Source organism: Choristoneura fumiferana, chromosome 13 (genome assembly GCF_025370935.1).
Source record: "Choristoneura fumiferana chromosome 13, NRCan_CFum_1, whole genome shotgun sequence".
Classification (NCBI taxonomy): domain Eukaryota; kingdom Metazoa; phylum Arthropoda; class Insecta; order Lepidoptera; family Tortricidae; genus Choristoneura; species Choristoneura fumiferana.
The window spans coordinates 916,029-936,965 of NC_133484.1; the positions used below are offsets into that span (position 1 = coordinate 916,029).

Here is a 20,937-nt window from a genome sequence, read left to right on the forward strand (position 1 = left end):
TGCAACTTTGGCCGTGTCGATAGCTTTGCACTTGACTGTACTTATATTGCTTCCCATGACATGTTCAGCCAAGTAAGACAAGTATTGATGATCGAAGTAGACAAGTGAAAATCTGAGGTCGGTGGCATTTTGAGCTGTAATAGTGTTTTTCAGAGTACGGGAAAAATTGTATACCAGACACATTCAGACATAAGTACTGATAGTTACTTTCAGAGTTATAATAATAATAATAAATAATTATCATGGGACACATTGACACCACGCCCAATGGCCTAGTCCCAAACTAAGCAAAGCTTGTAGGTACTATGGATACTAGGCAACGGATATACTTATATATAGTCTGCTGCCTACCAAAGGTACTTTTTTGGAATATTTTTTTGAAACTTTCAAATTATATTGCTTAGAACTTAAGATGTCCAGGAAAAGTAGAGGTAAAAATCCCCGGCTTTCCTACTAGTTTTTCACTATGTACTTTACAAAGGCCGTCGGTCTCCAATAATAAATTATTTCTTATGTCCTTTCCAAAGGAAGGATGTAGGCATGAGATAAATACATACTTTAAATGGGTAAGGCCGCGAAATTTTGACCAATTTGGACGTTTCAAATTTGGAACGCTGATAAAAAAAAACTGATAACACCTAGAGGTTTAATTTTTTTTTTATTATATGACACGATATAAACTCTCAAGGTCGCAAATGAGATAATTGATTTAAACCCTTTTAAAAAAAATAATAAAAATATATTACCGTCCAAAACGTAACGAAATTGACTATTTTTTTGACCATGAGTACTTAATACCTTATTATTTTCATGCTATTTAACTTCTCATGATCATGATTTTGTTTAAACAAAATTTTATGATATAACGATAGTCCTACCGATTGCGGAATCATGATAATCAAATAATTTTCATGTTTCATATTTATTTTTTTCACGTGCCAAAAACCACGTTTTCGTTACGAATACTTAGGTGACGCTTAATTAAGCTACCTTTAACGCCTATTTCGGTAGAAATTTGTTTTTGTACACTGGCAACTAATACTCTAATAGGGCAACATCGATGAGATAAATAAATCTCATCAGTTTGTTGACAAACAGCCATCAAAAGTGACGCGGCGGTTTTTTTTCGAAAAACGTCGAAAGTGCTTGTTCGATTTTAAGGGTAAGTAGTGATTATTTTAACTGGTTGTTTTTTTCATACTATAGGGTAATCTTTTCCATGTAAGTGGCATGTGTTATTATGTTCAAAATGTCGTTATTCACCATGATAAACGATTTTTTGTATAAAATACGTTACACTTTCGTTACGATTACGTTACATTTTTACAAAATGCTACGTATTTTGTACATAACGTAACGAAAAAAATGTGGTAAAGGAAAGTTCACACAGAAAATTCTAACTTACACCAGTTTATTATTAGGTTTCCAATGACTGCACGCACAGTAAGTTAGTTAGATGGATATTTTGAAGTTAAATAAATTTTAATCTGTAGGTGCAGGGATCGGCACAAGAATTGTGGCGAGTTCTGTGTTCACGTCCTGCTACATGCATAGCGTATTTAAAGTGAGAGACAAACGGAGAGATTCATTAGTTCATTTGTTACCTAAACTTAATAATCATAATAATTTATTTCCAAAAACATCTTTTTACATTGTCCACTTAACTAAGATACTACTTCCTAAATTGGTAAAACCTGTGATTTAGGGTTTTGGCCATTTCTTTGAGGTATTAATAGCTTGTACAGTCGAAGTCACAAGCATGCTCACAACTAGGTGGTAGGACCTTGTGCAAGGTCGCCCGGATTGCTACTACCATCTTCCTCGCTAATCCTGCCGTGAAGCAGCAGTGCTTGCACTGTTGTGTTTCAGCGTGGTGAGTAAGACAGCCGGTGAAATTACTGGCACGTGAGGTATCCCATCATAGGCCTCTAGGTTGGCAACGCGTCTGCAATACCCCTGGCGTTGCAGATTTTCATGGGCGGTGGTGATCTCTTACTCATTTGATCGTTTGCCATCCAGTCGAATAAAAAAAAACACATCCAAATTCGTTATGCTTATAAATGTGCACCTTATTGTCAGTGTTAGAGAGGCATGTAAAGAAAGATACACTTTTGGAAAGATGTTCGTCAACTAGAGGGTACTTCTACTTCCACATTCTCATGTTTAGCTCTATAGATCTCATATAGGACAGATTTAAGATCAGTATCGTCAGAAAGTTCTAGTAAAACTAAAAACTTCACTTTATTATATGACATGTATTTTTTTTTCATACATACGTTATCTAATGGGAATTTTTACCAGTTTGATCTAGGCTTTATAAAAAATTGCGTTACGTTTTATGGTAACGCCACGTATTTTTTTTATGTTATTTCTATGTCACATTGGTTAAAATTCGCGGCCTTACCCAAATAGTAAACATCAAATTATTTAAGTAAATATCCAAGACCCGAGAACAAACATTATATTTAATTTAACTCTAGAATTTATTTTTTAGCATAATCACGACCTTGTACGAAAGAGCGAATACCTCCTAATACAAGTGTTAAACTTAAAAGGAGGATTCGTCAACAACTGTAAACACATTGTTAGAAAATAAATGACAAAAATAAACATGCAAAACACTAATCGTCAAAGTGACCGGGACATTGCTGACACAGCAAATACCAAGCTGATTAATAAAATACTTGTAATACATTAGAAGTGAAAGTGAAAAAGGCAACAATAAGTTACACTCGTAGTATCGTAATCTTTAAGTAATCTGAATACTAAACTTCAATATTCATTTGAACTTTATCCGCAAGAATTTAGATCCAAACTTGTATAAAAGTATGCCATAGACTTAATTCTTTTTACATCTAAGTCATTTGGACTCTTTTAACTGGCAATTTACTTTTAAACAGACTTATCGGCGTTACTACGCTGTTTCAAATTGAAATGAAAAATTGTATTGATAGAGTTTAAAATCGCGTGGTAACGGAATTGAGTGACGGTCTTTTGAAAACAGCTTTTCAAAGTTGCTGAGTGAATGAATGAATGGATAACGACCGATTTCAACTTGAGTGAGTATCCAATTAAATTGACAGTCATTACTTACATGCGCTAAGTGATGTTACAACATGATAAAAGTTTTGCCAAATAAAACGTCTTAGTGAATTACATTTACAGTACATTTTACTAAAACTAATTAAAAGCAAGATTATCTACATAAAAAGAAAAAAAACCCGGACGGAATTCGAACCAGTCACTTGACTTTTGGTAGAGGCTCATCGGCGTCTCATGCGACGCGGATTTTTGTCGTCAGAGCCTTCGTCATCGCAGAAGAGTGGCTTCCCTGCCGGTATTCTACAGGCTACATTTCGGAGAATGTGCTTCGGAATTGCACGACCTTATTCCACCAGCTCCTTTCTTCCACAGGTCGACCAGAAGTAGGCGGGGTCTCCACCCTTACGTTGTCAGTATTCCCAAAATCCGCACAAAGCGTTTTCGCTCTTCCTTCATCAACCGCACAGCAAAAGAGTGGAATTCCCTACCTGCGACTGTGTTTTCTGAACACTGCAATTTAGCCGCTTTCAAGTCTAGGGTGAATGAGCATTTACTAGGCAAGCGTGCTCCATCGTAGGCCTCATCCTCGCTTTCCATCAGGCGTGATTGTGGCCAAACGCAAGCCTATACTGTTTTAAAAAAAAATGACATTTATAACAACACTTTTTTTTACATAAAACTGACCTTGATTGACCCCTGTCTCACCTGATGTACATTTGACGTATGGAAGCGAATATTGTTTTTGAATGGGTTGGTTTGGTTCGGGGTGCAGTTGGCAGCACAGTCGACGCGTTTTTAGCCAGCAGACGCGGGTTCGAATCCTTTCCAGAGCACCTCAAAACCAAAACATTATCTTTTAAAAAATCTTTGATTTCAATGAGGAAATGGTTTATTAAATAAAAAGTAAAAAGCGCCTAAATGTGTTTTGGACTGCTTTTTTCATGGGGCGGTTATTTTAAGACTTTTCCTTTTGGAATTTCTTATCAAAAGCCTAATTTCCCATCGAATTTTCCTATAAGTTTTGATTTCCTCTTTCGCCCCGACAGTTCGCCCAAACCGGAAGATGAACGTAGCGTTGGCAGGCCTCCCACCAGGTCGACTAGCGATAGCGCAAGAGTTGCGGGCACCTGGTTGATGCAAGTGGCGAGTTGTCGTTCACTAGAACGTGCTAGGGCCTCTGTTTAGCAGTGGACGTCTTCAGCCTGACGACGATGTTGATGATAAACAATATCGAAAATACAAACTGAGACATGGATGCACAGAAAAACCAGAAAAAGAGACCAGCACTGGGAATCGAACCCAGGTCCTCAGCAATCCGTGCTGCGTGCTTTAACCCCTACACCACTGCTGGACAGGAATCTAGACACGATTTTTTCCTATGCATACATATCTCAGGTTGCTTATTTCTACTATGCTACTTAAGCTTAGGTAGGTATATCATTGACAATCGTTCACTTAATGTTGCACTAAGCAACAATCATAAACCTTGACATGATGTTATTGACATTAATCTATGCGATATTAACTCTACGAAATAGCTCCACTTCCGATGCTCTACAGATACTATGTTATCAGCTAATACTTCCCGGAAATGCCGTCATTTTCATTTCCACGGTTGCTCAAGATGGCGGAACGGTAGAATTGTTTTCTTGTTTTTTTTTTAATTTTAACTCTTGCTCATACGTATAGTGTTTTTCTTTTTTATTAAAAAATCTAGCGTTTACTCCTACAAATAAATAATAAGTCAGGAAGCGTAACTCAGAACCAATTCTACACAAAAAGTGGCCATACCTAAAACCAAAACGACTTATGATTCAAATACGAATCAATTTCAAGGTTGCAAAATAGACATGCTTGTTGATTGGTTAAAATTCAGAAACAAAGCAGGGATTGGTTGGCTCGCGTGATGCAATGTCAGATGCACAAAACTACATAGACAACTGGCGTTCAGGCGGATCACTTCTTACATCTAACGTTTCAATGACGTGTTGATCATATTATTATACACTGTAGAAATACCCACTACGATTACATGGTAGTTTGTTTGATATAAAAAAAATCAAAGTCGTCCCTAAAAACAAAACAAACCAGTAGGTACGTCTTAAATATTGCGCGGCAGGTCATGAGTTTTTGAATGATAATAAAACTAATATTTTCTATCGGGTATACACTTTACGTTTTTAAAATGTATTTTTTAAGTAAAAACGCGCAAATTGTGACCAACATAAATATCTCAAGCCATCGCGCTTCGCCCCTATCCTATCTTCCTTCACCCCCTCACCCATATCCACATTGATTAACGCTAAAAACTTGATACCTGGGCCCTTAATGGTGCTATTTATATTTTTGTAGGTAGCCTATAAATAAGTTTTTAGTAAAAAAATATTTTTTAATACAAGCTTTTTTGTTGACTGTACTTTTTGCCAACTTTTCTTGCATTGTCAGCCAAACTAAATTGGCATACCAAATTTCAAGTCAATGCCATTAACCGTTGAAGAGTTCCTTCCTGCGGAGACGGTCCTAGCCAGACTACCAAGATGTCAATGTCACTACCAGATTATTGTATTGACATACAATTTACATAAGTATCCCAAATTTTAAGTCAATCCTACTACTGAAAGTTGGTCAAATTTGACTTGCAAGATTTGACTCCAGACAGACAGACAACGGGGCAAGTGAAACTAAATAAAAGCTTGTAAAAAGCTGTTTCTTCAAGTGACCTTGGCTTGTTTCGATGCATTCCGCATTCAAACACTAAGCTTCGATCAAAGATTAGTACTCATTTTTGATCGAAGACTCTAGGCCACAAATGTTAACGGCTCATTTTCTCATTTTATTCTTTAAGGCTTCCCACGGATTTTTAAGATAATATCTTTACGCCAAACAAAAGATAATCAAATGGCAGAAGTATGCCACACACGAGACCTCAAATTATCTCTAAAAATTACTTAGAAATCCTTTATAGAAAAGTTGTAAAAGTAACGGTAAACGGAGGTCCATTATTGAGTCATTATAGAATCGATAATTATAATCATCCTCTTCTTACGTCCTTGCCTACTAGGTGACCACAGGATTCGTCTCAGAATGAGTGGATTAGGCACAGTGTGGATAGAATTGATCGATGTATAATTATAAAAAAATACGTGACTGATCAGAGCATAGTCAATATTCATTTGTCCAATTCTCGCAAAATTCATTTGCCTTGTATTAAAAAAACCTTTTCTTTGTCAAACAAAAATCAGTAACATTTCTTCTATATTCTTTTAACAAGGGTACACGCATTAAGTACTATTAATGACAATTGCAAAGCGTTTTAGGTCAAACTTATTTGACATCTAAAACAGTCTCCGACATGTCTCGCAATCCGCTCCGACACCACTGTATCGAATCACGAAAATTTGCCAGCGTAATTTTCTGGCTTAATTTCGTCTGACCGTGACGAATTTAAACTGCATTCATTGAGATTTAGCCCTATTGATGATTTCTTAATGTTACTGTTATGTTTTGATAGACTTTATCATCTTTACTTTAGTTTCACATAAACCGACTATCTGTGGGTGCTTGGGTGGGTGGGTGTATAGTTAAATCGTGCATTAATTCTAGCTTATACATCTTCATCATCTTATTCTAGCTTAGTCATCTGACCTAGCTTAGTATCTCAGCGTTTGTGAAATTGTTTTCATTTCTTTTTTTTGGACAAAATCTGGTTTTAAAATTTACAATAGAAAGAAAGTCGACAAAAGAACAGTATTAAAAGCTGCTTATTGCATACCACAAACAAGCTAATCCATATATACTTACTAATATTATAAATGCGAAAGTGTGTTTGTATTTTTGTGTGCAGTAACGGAGCGATGGGTCGACTTGATTTTTGGCATAGAGATAGTTTATGGGCCCGAGAGTGACATAGGCTACTTTTTATCCCGGAAAAATGCACAGTTCCCGAGGGAACAGCGCGCGATAAACGAATACCACGCGGGCGGAGCCGCGGGCAAAAGCTAGTTAAATTCATAAAACTGACAGACCCGACTGTTTGCAATTCAATCATTTGTTATATCAAATCAAATTATGTATCATGTAATCATTACTGAGAATTCTTTAGCTGCCACGATTTTGAATGGATTCCAACTGTTGAACTTAAAGGTACCTACTTAACAGAGCTCGAGTCCACTAGACTTGTTTCTCCTTAAAGCAGTCGCGTTTTTTGATTTTTAAATTGCAAATATATAATTTGTCAATTGTGTTTGTTTACTTACTTCGTACAATAAGAGTTTGTATCATTATAATATAATTTAATCAATGCAAATCTACATTATACTCTAAAAATAAAATCATGATTTTAGCGCAATAAGAATGTAAAAGTACTTATAAGAATGTAAATGAGACCAAGAGTTTCGGCCGGTCAGAGTATCATAAAAAACATTGCATAATTTTTGAATTAGGCTATAAAATTATAGTAAACCAACTATTATGTCGGAACGGAATGGGCGTTGATTGCGTTCATTCGTCAAGCTTTCAATAACGTAACGCAGCACCCATCTTTTGTCAAGTTGGTTTTGGGATCCACGGGCAACGTAATTATTTCTAGTTACGGTCATGACAGTGTTTTATTTTTAAAAACAGTTATTTTTTTATTGGGTTAAGTTGCCTTAAGGACCGAAGATACTGGTTCTTACTTGTGTTGACTTATTTTAGTGTAGCGGTGGTAGCTTTTTTTCGACATTCATAAGTGCTTGTTATAGCCTAAATTGAACAAAGATATTTTGTCTTTGACTTTGACTTTGCAAGCCGGGATAATTCTCCCGTCTAGGTTCTGCGGGGTGCTTTGGTCACCTTACTTCATCGAGAGCGTAACACTTCAATTTAAGAAGAAGAATAATAGTTTGTTTACGTTTCATGTGTTTAAATGAAAATTAAAAAGAAAATTTTCTCGACATTGAAGTACCTGTTACACCAGAAATATTTGTTTTTAAATTTGTGGCGACACCCCTGCCACATATTGTGTGATCAGCATTTTAGCTAACCACGCGGGGCCCGCGGCCAACGGACGCCAGTCGGTACACAACCACCTTACTTGCCACGCGCCTACCAACGCGCCCCGACTCCCGCCTGGTTAGCCCGCCTTCTGAACTTTCTTATAACATACATGTGTGTTATTAAAGAATATTAGCTACCTACTTTGTTCATCTCTTCCATCCCAGTACGCAACCCGAACTATAGCCATTGCCAGTAAAAGGTAGTTACAGTGGTGACCCCGTTTTCGAACACGTGCTAACTAGATTCGTTTGTGAGCTAACCAGGCGGTTAAATTCAGTGAAACCACAGTGACCTCAGAAGTAAAAGCCTCAACAGTCGAGCAGTCAGACCACCGAACTGCTATCTGATAGCGGCAAAAGCAGATAGCACCGTTCCGGACCAATCTTACACAAACACATATCGTTACATCAGCAAATATTTTCGCCGAACGTCGTCTCATTCCTAGAAGCCATCACAACCGCCAAAGCGTGTGGTTAAAGGATGTTATATATTGCCGCCGGACATCGTGTCATTTGAAATCCATCTTGAAGCCATCACAGCCGCCAAAGCGTGTGGTTAGAGGATCTTCATTGCACCGTCGAGTGTCGTCGCAGGGAGTCATGCCATTACACGCAGAGGTCGCTCATGAAGTCATTACAGCCGCAAAGGCGTATGGCATGAAGACTTTCTCGTCAGAGCATGATCAAGCGGGACCTACAAGCGCCGCATTCCAGCCCAGTCACGTTGCATAGCAGTGGAGCAGCGTCAGCGCGGGCACAGAGCGATCATATTACAAACGTCGTAAACATGAGCGCAGCGTCGATTTATTTGAATCAGCATTACCGTAACAATATAAGAGTACAGTCAGTCATGAAAAGAGGTCACAAGTTGTCAATTGTTTTTATTTTTGGCTAAGTTTTTTTTATTATGTATACATTTTATTTTTCTCAAAAAAGGGGGGGGAGTGATGTGGCGACACCCCTGCCACATATTGTGTGATCAGCATTTTAGCTAACCACGCGGGGCCCGCGGCCAACGGACGCCAGTCGGTACACAACCACCTTACTTGCCACGCGCCTACCAACGCGCCCCGACTCCCGCCTGGTTAGCCCGCCTTCTGAACTTTTCTTATAACATACATGTGTGTTATTAAAGAATATTAGCTACCTACTTTGTTCATCTCTTCCATCCCAGCACGCAACCCGAACTATAGCCATTTTGCCAGTAAAGTAGTTAGCCAAATTTAAAAAAAATTCTGCGTTTTTACTAAAGTTGTAATTGAAAAAACAATTTGTTCGTAATTGTTTCGAGTCCAGCGCACACGTTAACACATTACCACGTTGTTCTACGTCGGATAAATACAGCATTTTATGGTAATGCCGTTCCGAACAATGAATTTGTGCTTGTCTATTGTAAATTCATAAATCTTACTGCCATGTTATTTAATTTAATCGTAAAATTAAATTGGTTTAAAAATTTATGTAATTTCACCGGCTGTCTTACTCTCCACGCCGAAACACAACAGTGCAAGCACTGCTGCTTCACGGTAGGATTAGTGAGCAAGATGGTGGTAGCAATCCGGGCGGACCTTGCACAAGGTCCTACCACCTGCAAACCCCTTTCATTTGATACGAGTATATGGCACAGTAAGGTTTGCAAAACCTGTTTTTTAATGTCCTAATTTGTCCCCCGAAAATGGCACTTATTTTTAAAAAATATTTATTTTTTGCTAATCTGTGTTTGGGTCATAGGATTACACCATCAAAAATTTCACCTGATTTGGTCCAGTAGATCCGAAGAAAATTGGCTGTGACAGACGGACGGACAGACAGACAGACTCACGAGTGATCCTATAAGGGTTTCGTCTTTTGTACGGAACCCTAAATAGTTAAAAATATTTTTTAAGCAAATGAAAGTAATTTAAAGTTTTTTCATCACACTTCTCATCACACCGCGGGAATTATGGATTTACGTATAGTTTTCCTCCCCAAGGGAGTTATGACTTTAGTTTTAAAAAGTTAGTAGGTACGTCATTTCAGACTAAAGAGGTTTTAAGCCAGCCAAGGTTTTATTTCAATCTTTAAAACTTAGCTATAACCTAATTTCACACCATAAAAACTTACCACGCTTCATGACACTTCGTTATTTTTAAGTTTTAAATTCATCAAATTGTTTTGCAATAAATAAAGTAAATATTTTTTTAGCATGTTGGAATAATCTGGCCGTAAAACCACTCTAATTTTAAACTAAACACGGTGCTTAGTATTATTATCTACGGTTGAAGGCTCGAAAAAAGTGTCAATCAGGGGGGGCTACCACGAAATACGAAAATCGAAGTTCAGATCGTTTTCCTAACGCTAATATTACGATACGATACAAACTTCTATTTTCGAATTTTGTAGTAGTCCCCTATATTGGCGGGTAGCCATATTGTATTCAGTTGTTTCCTCGCGTCTTGCTTTTGCTGAGATGTGAAGTGTTTGGACACAATTTTTTTTTGCAATATTTCCTCGCAATGTGATGAAAATCATTGTGTGTATCAAGGGTCATAAGGGGATTACAAACTCGGGTCATTAAAAGCCCTCCGCCTCCGTCGTCGGGCTTCTAATAGACTCTCGTTAGTTGTCCCCTACTTACGCCCCTTAATGCACAATGTACTAAAATAAAGTTTAGTTTAAGTATAAAGTTTCGTTTATATTACTTACGCTTCACCCAGTTTACCAAAAACCTTTTCCTTTCATTTACATACATATCTTTATGAAAAACAAGTGTTTACACACGACTTTGCACACGTAGGTAAATCATTAGATCCAGCTGCTGATTTGAAATGTTGGGATTTATAAAAATGGGAATTCCCGAAAATTTAATCGTGGTTTTCATTGACTTTACATTAAAAACAATCATGTCAAATTTCATGAATCTAAGCCAAGCGGTTGTTGTTTCGAGATTTTATTCCTATCCCGTGGGAATATAGGAATAAAAAGTAGCCTATATTTTATTCCAGATCTACCTACACACAAAATTTCATGACTATGTCCAGCGGTTGTTTGTACTGTACGTACGTTGTTGTACGTTTTAATCCAGGTTATAAAATAACTTTTTGCCAAATTTCATCCAAATCCGTTTATCCGTTTCGGCGTGAAGAAGTAACAAACATACTCACTGACTCACAAACTTTCGCAATTACTCGTAGTAGGATAATCTCAAGAGATTGAAATCTAGTCCTGAGATCCGCGACATATCGACCTTATTTGTAGACTCATCGGCGCCTAATGGGGCAAAGATTAACAACCTTAAAAAGAGAAGTGCCAAAATGATAATATTAATAATAATTATGTACACTGTGGTGTGTTACAAAAAAATCTATTAAAACCCAAAAACAGCAGGGACGTATTAAATATCGAATATTAATATATCTAAAGTTAAAAAGTCGACGATCAAAATATCGAAAGTAGGTTAGGTTAGGTTCGATATATTGATCGTCGATATTTTCAATTTTCGATATTCAGATACGTGCCCGAAATAGCGTTAACCTCAGTATAGTCCTGTCAGCTTCACAATTTGGCATTACAACTGAGGGTGGTAGCCGAGATTGTAAACTGTGTTGTTTGCTCTTTAGTTTAAAAACTACCCCCGACGCAAAAAGAGGGGTATTATAAGTTTGACCGCAATGTATCTGTGTCTGTCTGTGGCACGGTAGCTCTTAAACGGGTAGACTGATTTGAAATCAGGTTTTTTAGATGGTTCTTAGACATGTTTTATCAAAATCAGTTCAGCCGTTTTTGAGATATTGAACTTTGAAGTCGGGGATTGACCAACTTTTTGTTGGTTAGGTTATATTCCATCATTTTGATTTTATTTCATTTTATATAGTACTACTAAATAAAATTTTATTATTATTATTATTTACTACACTTACTTTTACTTTCTACCTATTATGACGTGTACTATTTACCGGTAATATTCTGTGAGCGCCGTCTAGTCTGCGGAGTCTTTGGGACTCGCAGATGGGGCAGTAGGCAGTCATCCCGTCTCCCGGCGCTACCACAGTGAGGAAGTAAACTAGAGAAGAGGAAACTTAGGTAAGCAAGAAATAATTTTGCACCTTTTTATATTTGTACATCTCGCGAGTCTTGTATAACTTGAATATTCTTTCATTAACAAATAAAAATTTCCAAAAACTCACTACCTCTCTGGACAATGATGAGTAGATATTGATTAGGGGGCATCTAACCTATGTACATTCAGCTGCAGAGTGAGGTGACTCACCTACGATATAATGTATGTACAGTCAACGTCATAAATAAGTGATTTAGCGGACCTACTGTGTTAAAACTAAAGTGGTGTTAAATACTTGTGATGTATATATATCATTTAATCCATACTAATATTATAAATGCGAAAGTGTGTTTGTGTGTTTGTCCGTTTTTCACGCCGTACGTAACGGAACGACGGATTGACGTGATTTATGGCATAGAGATAGTCTATGGGCCCGAGAGTGACATAGGCTACTTTTTATCCCGGAAAAATGCACAGTTCCCGAGGGAACAGCGCGCGATAACCGAATACCACGCGGGCGGAGCCGCGGGCAAAAGCTAGTAATATTGAAAATCTGTTTAAAAAAAATACTTACCTCGTTGAGTTTCTTGCCGGATTCTTCTCAACAGAGGTTTTTCCGAACCGGTGGTCAATTTTTTTTGACATTCATAAGTGCTTGTTATAGCCTAAATTGAATAAAGATATTTTGTCTTTGACTTTGAAAGCCGGGATAGGAGCATGTATTCTCCCGTCTAGGTTCTGCGGGGTGCTTTGGTCACCTTACTCCATCGAGAGCGTAACACTTCAATTTAAGAAGAAGACTATAAAAACAAAAACGTAAATAGTTTTTTTTACGTTTCGTGGTGTTTAAATGAAAATTAAAGAGAAAATTTTTCAAAATTTAAGTACCTGTTACCTACACTAGAAATATTTTGTTTTTAACTTCAAAATTTTGCTGCGTTTTACTAAAGTTGTAATTGAAAAAACATTTTTTTGATTTTTTAAATTTATTTTTATATTCATATTATCAAATATGTAGGTAATTTATAATATTAGAACACTCCTGAAAAAGATCTCTACTCAGAATTTTGGTCTACGGAAATTTGGTCCAGAGGGTAATGTTATGTGTACAATTTTAGAAAAGCTTGTAACTTTTTTATCGATAGGAATAACCTTTCTAATTAACAGAAAAAAATATCAGATTTTTAAGTAGCATTAATTAATTTAAAAAAATGAAAGAGTTTTCTTTACCGCCAAATTACGACAGTCCGGTCGGTTACGGTTTGTTCCATAGTCCAGAATAACATTAAAAAAGAATTTATGTGTCTTTGACTCGATCGTTTTGACAGGTGACACTCTTTACTGGCTCGTATAATACCGATATGGAAATGTACACGCCTATAGAAACTGACATGAGCTTCTATGTGTGTGTAGATGAAAAACAGGGTCGCGGGGCATTATCCCCCCTCGTACGTGGTTATCAATGTAGAGGAGCACGTGATGAACACAGAATCTGTGTCTATACGAAAGCTTTTTTCTACCTAACTAAAACGGAGACTTTTCCCTTGCGCTTTTCACTTGCTAGGTCAATTATTTTAAGAAATTAAGCTGATGTAGGCGTTCAGTTAAAAAAGTTGATTATGTCGGAGATTGGGTAAAGAGAGCGACATTTATTTCTTTCTTTTCTTTCTCAAGTGGGTATCATTATTTACCTGTCGAATTATAATCGCAGAGAGATAGATAGACAGGTAAGCAGATGTGTCAGGATATATGTTCAGCGTAGCCGAGTTCCGGTCTTCATCTTTAGCCCTCTTCGAGGTCGGTTAATATGATAGAAATGATTACACTCGTGTTTCTCTTGTAAAGCCAATCTTTATTCAATTAAGGCTTAAATTCACATTGAAGTTACTGCACGGTTCGTAAGTAACCTCAGTTGAGAAGATACCGGCAAGAAACTCAACGAGGTATTATTTTTTCAAAACAAAACTTTACAATCGTTTATTTCGTTACAATTCGTTATCACACTATCTCGCCACTAATAATGGAACATATAGTTACGAAGGATGCTACGCAATTATCAAAACGCGGAGAGTTCTGAGCTTGCGTCCATATACTGTCTGGTCTATAAATATTCCAAATCTCTTTCAATCTCAGAAATAAGGATTGTTATTAGGTGCACAAGCACTAAGTACACGAAATCACTAATAATTGGCGATAAAACTAAACAACTAACTAATTTTAAAGTCATAACGGGATCTTTCGCAGCCAGTTGTTTGTTTATCGATTAATAGTTCAGTATTTTAAACTCAACCTATTTATATGTACCTAAGTTTGACCTCATAACCAAAATATACTTTCCTTTTATGCTCTATTTCTAATCATTATTAAGAACTTTGGTAATTTTAATATTTTAATGTAGACAAAGTGAAAACGAAACCGGGTATTGTAAATAAAAGAAAATTATAAGGAGTTTAGTTTCTATCTAAAAAAAATATTAACAAGAGAAATCTTTGTGAAAAAAGCTAAATTTTAAGTTATTAAATTACTATTATCTTTTTGTTACAGTTAAAATGGGAATGCCACGGCTGCAAAAATGTTGCTTTTGCATCGATTTGAAATCTGGCAATATTATATTAGGCATGCTCAATGCAGTAAGTTACATTTTACATGTTTTTAATGTACTTTTCTAATTTACTAAACCACTTTGTTTGACATACAGTTTAACATGACTTATAAGTTATAACATAGTTTGACATAGGCCTCCCCCATATACCTCCATTTGATTCGTTTGGAAGCAGCCTGCATCCACGTTACGTATTACATTTGGAATGAATAGCTCGAAAAATATGTTACTAAATTTACCTTATCGCTCGAAGAACAGTTATTTCGCAGGAAGAAGACCACAGATTACTAATATGTAGCTAGTGAAGACCACCAAGCGGAAGACAAAGAGTTGGCAGAGGCAATATCACGATAGTTGCTGGCAACCGGTGGTGGAAGCAGACGGAAGTTGTGGGGAGGCTTTCTGTCAAGAATGGACGTTTTCTGGCTCAACATGATCACGTTTGAAATGGATATTCTGCTACATCTTCACTGACGTTTTCTCATTTCAGATTCTATCATTTGGTCTTTTTATTACAATGATAGTGACGGCTGTAGAATTTGGTGCGATGGAAAGAGACGCAGCGAAGACCTTGTGGGTACTAAGCGATATGGAAGACATAGAAGTTGATGCGAGGCTGAGTGGACTCTATGCCATGTCAGTCATATTGGTCTTCATGTTCCTTGCCAAGTTCCTCTTTGATATCTTCTTCATCTATGGCGTTTATACGGTAAGATAATGTTTTTTTTTTTATAGTTTGATCTCATAGCAGGACAACGGCATCTCTTGCTTATAATCGTTGTGTCTGCATTTATGTCTGGCCAGTCATTAAAAAATGCATCCAGGTTGTCCCGCCATCTCCGTCTTGGCCTGCCTTGAGGCAAAGATTTTTATTTCTATTTTTTTACGATGGAATGAACAAATTCAGATGTTATTTATAATGTTGTTTCTTTAAATCAGTTAATTGTGATTAACTTTCAAATCAGTTAACTTGATTTTTTTAGTTTGTGTTCGATGAGCTCTGGTTGAGTTAACATAGTTGTTGACAGATGGTTTGTGATGTGTTTTGTATTACTAATTTATTAATAACCAGTTTAATTATTGTATTCGGCTACATAGTTTCAGATCTGTGTATTACTATTTATTAATAACCAGTTTTTGATGTATTCCTTGGTCGACATATTACTAAATAAATATAAACAGTTTAAAAAAATAAACTAGTAAAACACCATAAAAAATTATAAACACAAATGCAGTGATATACATGCATCAGCTCAAAGTGTTGCATAAAATATAAATACAATTCAAGGTTACAGTCCATGCATTTTTTCTAAGTATTTTTAAGGACGTACATAATTCTAGTGAAGTTGAAGGTGGGCTCATTAAATGTATATTTTATTAATTTTTGCAGGTGGTAGGACCTTGTGCAAGGTCCGCCCGGATTGCTACCATTACTTGCTCGCTAATCCTGCCCTGAAATAGCAGTGCTTGCACTGTTGCGTTTCGGTGTGGAGAGTAAGACAGCCGGTGAAATTACTGTCACTTGAGGTATCCCATCTTACGCCTCTAGGTTGGCAACGCATCTGCAATCCCCCTGGTGTTGCAGGTGTATTTGGGCGGTGGTAATCTGGAGACCCACTTAGTCTTGCTCGTTTGCCATCCAGTCGAACAATAAAATAAAATACAAGTGAAAATTGCGAATGTTCAAGACAAGTGCTAAAGACACCGCCGCAAATTACAAATGTTATGCATACGTACCATCAGCAAATAAGTGGTCTATCAATTTTTAAACAAGTTCCTATCAAATGAATATGTCGCTAAAGTCGAACTTTCAAGTTGACAGACACCTCTATTGGCATTATTGTTTTATGACATGCAAACGATTATCAACTTTAGAGTAGTAGACCACATATTTGGCTGATGGTACATCTAACAAGTCATGCACGCACTAATTAGTAAACTTATAATTCGTATAAACGAACTTTTTAAACCAATACTCAGCTGGAAGTTATATACTTCCAGGCCAAGTGAATGATGTACTATTTATTTTAAATATACTTACTTGAAAAAAAAATGAGGTGTTACAAGTTATATTCCTTGTTTTTTTTTAAAAAAAGATTATTTTATTATATTGATTCCAGGAGCATAGAGGCATCATTAAAGCTTACTACATCATGTGGACTGTATTCATTCTTCTCTCCATGTTCGTATTTTTTTCCAATTCCTATTATTACGGAATAAAAACCATTTTGGCTGAAGTATTTTATATTGGTAAGTATATATTTTTTTACCTTTTTTTTAATTTTGGAAAAATATTGATTTTCTTACTCAGAATCAAGAGCACAATCGATTTTGATATTAAAAAAAAAAAAACAAATTACTTAAATGTCAGTTTTGCGACGTTTTTTCGTTTTTGACAAAACTGACTCATAAAATTTGTATGAAAAAATGGGGACATTTCTTTAAACGATCGGAATCGATTGTGCTCTTGATTCTGAGTAGGAAAACCCATATATTTTCCAAAAAGAAAGGTTACTTACACTTTTTTTTAAAACGCCCATTTATACCTCTTCCAAAGAGTTACTAAATGACTGACATAATAACTAACAGACAATGCACAGTCTAACCCCCTTATTCATAAAACTTAACAAGCCTATGTTAACTAACAAATGCTTTGTCCCTTTCTAACAAATACAAATGTCGAAGTGACAGATAAGGACAAACGAATTTTAGCGGCATTTTAACTAAAATAGGTTTGATTGTCGTTTATGAATAAGGGGGTAAGCCAATAGATCTAGATCTAGAGACTTGAAATTTGGTAAACATTTTCCTTGAGGGTCAGAGAGTAACATTAAGATAGAATTTTTTTGAAATCGCTGCGGAATAGGGAATAAAAAGGATTTATATTTTAGTTTAAAAACAGATCTAGTCCAGCACGCATTGTTCCGGTTTTGTTTTTCATTAAAGTTGCATCTTTGAATTGAGGAATAATAGTAGGTACTCACAATATACAAATAGTAGGTAAAAATCATTGCTGAGGTGGTTGATCAAAGAATGGTATGTATAACTCGTTAAATAAAGCAGCTGTTAAAATAGGTGCAGTAAATCATATCGTGTCTAAAACAACTGACAGTTACAAGTTTTGAGTGTTATTTTAAATTGATGTTGTGTTTTTTTACATTCGATAGGCTCGATAAAACAAACATGGACCTTCATTTTATGAATTTTTGTCTCAACTTCAAGCTTCTCTTTAATCTTGTACTTATAAGAACTTCCTGCTCCATTTCTTCAATCTCGCAAATACATTGACATCTATGTACCTTAAGCTGTTTGGAACAAAACGCGCGGCGCATCATCATCATCCCAGCCTATATACGTCCCACTGCTGGGCACAGGCCTCCTCTCAGAACAAGAGGGCTTGGGCCATAGTTCCCACGCGGGCCCAGTGCGGATTGGGAACTTCACACACACCATTGAATTGCTTCGCAGGTTTGTGCAGGTTTCCTCACGATGTTTTCCTTCACCGCAAAGCTCGTGGTAAATTTCAAATGTAACTCCGCACATGAATTTCGAAAAACTCAGAGGTGCGAGCCGGGGTTTGAACCCACGACCCTCTGCTTGAGAGGCGATAGGTCAAACCACTAGGCCACCACGGCTTATACTAGGCCACCACGGCGCGGCGCATCAATCATCAATATTACTTTGACACAATCCCTGTCACGGACGTCAAAAAACTATAGTGAAAGGTTCACAAATCCGCGCTGTAAACAAATGTTGTGCGTCGTTTCGATGTCAAAAAACATGTAGTCTATACATAGATGTCTATGCACAAATACCTACAGATATTTACCATCTTTGTTTAACCGAACAAAACAAACAGAGATATTAATAATATAGTTTAACTGTGCTGCCATAATGTACCTGTTCACGTTTGCTAATATTACAAATTCGGTTTTCGAATAGGACGGACCAATCTCTTCCCGTGAGGGTCATAAAAGACGACTAAAGGCTCTGTTATGAAAGTGGGCAGCACATTCTCTTTAGCCAAAGGGTGAACCATCAATCTAAGTATGTACTTTCCCAAGAATGTCGTCATGAACAACTGCTGATTCTCATCAGACGATAGCGAATACTTTGTTGAGAGTCTTAGAAGAAGATAAAAATAAATTGGATTACCATGTCATTGTTGTTTTGTAAGAAAAATAAATTTCTTTCGTTTTCAGCCATCGACCTCTATATGGTGCTGGTCAGCTACAGTCTCTACGTTGAAATCAATACAAGAGAAGAGGTTTAATTGCTTTTGAAAATTGTCATTCAGGAGCTGGATATCAGTAAATATTAAATTGTGTATACTTAACAGCTAAGTAACGTTTTGACTTTTGCCTTCACCAAATATACACAAAAGGATATTTAATTTGATTTGTATAACCGGTTTGTAATTTTTAGCTAGGGTGATGGTTTAGAGACAAGGGCAACGACTTCTGCTCTGTTTTTTGGTTGATTCAAGAGGTCATTGTAGAAAAGCGGGGATCCTACCCCACTTTAGGTCCTGGTCCTCCTTTAGGTCCAACAGATTTCAATAAGCAGCATGATGCTGCTGGCATTTTGGGAACCTTTTGGATCAGCCGACTCTGTAGGTAGGGGTAAGATGAACTGAAACAATTACTCTGTTCACCCGCGACCTTTAACCTTTAAGGTCGCAGGTGAGCAAATTAATTGTTTCAGTTTATTGATATATGGACCTTCGCAAAGTAACTTTTATAAATTATGGGGACAAGATGATAAAATTTATTTTCTTCCAACTATGCTTTAATTTCATCATAACTGCACTAAATACCCAGCACAAAGCGGGACTTTTCTGCTCTAGAGCAGAAAAATGTACGAAAATCCTTTATTGCATTGTTTTAGATTTTTTTGAATTGCACCACCAAAGAGGTAACACAAGTATTTTTGCTATAAAATTAGCCTGCATGGTGTAAAAAACTCTAGTGTTAGGTTGCTCAACCTGAAGGTCTTATGAAATGTGACAGATTGCGTACAAAAAATGTTGCTACTAATCCTACCAAAAACAGTAAGTAGCCGTATATTAAAAAAACTGAGTGTTTGGTTGGCCAACCTGGCGCCCATCCGAAATTTGACAGATCGCGGGTAAAAATATCTGCTACTGGCTACTAACTCTGCCAAAAAAGTAAGAAAAAAAAAACAAATTAGCGGGAACCTTGCGAATTTTCCGTGGTCATTTTTTGAGAGTGCGAATGTAAACTTACGAAAATGGAATCATCGAGTGCTACTGATATTTCTTTATTATTAATTGTTTAGCATGAGTTTTTTTTCGTCTACTATTCCTGTAATAGTTGAAAGAAAAGCAAATTATGCACCTCGCATTAAGTAATTTATATTGCCCTCGTGCTTTTTAAAGCCCTCGCTTACGTTCGGGCTCCAAATCTGCACTCGGTACAATAATAAATAACTTTCTGCTAGGTGCAACAATCTACTATTATGATGCATGTCGCGGATTTTTTCTTTACATGTATTGTGGTTTTTAACAATTTGATGAAACATGTGTGAGGCTGGGGATTTTTATGTTTTTAACGTTTCTGTTGCAATAAATACTAATTGAGCTAACTGGTGAGAAAAAAATTCCGCAAAAAGTTTTTGTATGAATGTATTTTGTATTTACAATACGCAAATTACGAAATGTTATTCGTTCAAATAAATTTTATTGTAAACGTTTAGAAAATGTCAATTAAAATAATCTCAAGTTGTTGTCAAATTAATAAGTTATTTAATGGATGTTACCTGTGTAAAATAATATATATTGGAAGTCTTCAAATGTTTTCCTTTATCTCACATTAGTAATTAAAACCTTCAAATTATAATTAAAACCTTTAATTTTTTTACTTGCGATGTATGTATGTATGCAAGGGTCAAATATTGTAAGTTAGATTTAATGCATTTTAGGAGTAGGATTGACTTGAAATTTGATAAACTTATGTAAATCTGGTGACACTACAATAATCTGGCAGAGACATCCTGGTGGTCCGGCCAGGATTGTGTCCACAGCATGGAACTCCTCCACGGTTAATGGCATCGACTTGAAAGGGAAATTTGGTACGGGAATATAGTTCAGTTCGGATAACAGTGCGAATACACTCAGCAAAATTATAGTGCTATATTTTTAATTATACTTAAATTTTTTATACTTTCTTCCACTGCGGTAGGTACTTCACCTGCTCAGA

General features: G+C 36.4%; 1 protein-coding gene across 1 annotated transcript; it reads left to right on the plus strand.

Moving 5' to 3' along the window:
• Positions 1-12,058: 12,058 nt before the first annotated feature.
• LOC141434317 (uncharacterized) lies at positions 12,059-20,507 on the plus strand. Its single transcript, XM_074096726.1, has 5 exons — positions 12,059-12,140; positions 14,662-14,747; positions 15,210-15,428; positions 16,840-16,969; positions 18,922-20,507. Exons 2-5 carry the CDS (start codon positions 14,667-14,669, stop codon positions 18,990-18,992), a joined length of 501 nt encoding a protein of 166 aa, XP_073952827.1. The 5' UTR covers positions 12,059-12,140; positions 14,662-14,666; the 3' UTR covers positions 18,993-20,507.
• The last annotated feature ends 430 nt before the right edge of the window (positions 20,508-20,937 follow it).

Bases quoted from the DNA above. Each gene is read 5' to 3' on its own strand.
- LOC141434317 (XM_074096726.1), top strand. From the start codon at position 14,667: ATGGGAATGCCACGGCTGCAAAAATGTTGCTTTTGCATCGATTTGAAA. The intron at 14,748-15,209 runs GTAAGTTACATT...TTCTCATTTCAG, and splicing joins TATTAGGCATGCTCAATGCA to ATTCTATCATTTGGTCTTTT. The intron at 16,970-18,921 runs GTAAGTATATAT...TTTCGTTTTCAG, and splicing joins GGCTGAAGTATTTTATATTG to CCATCGACCTCTATATGGTG.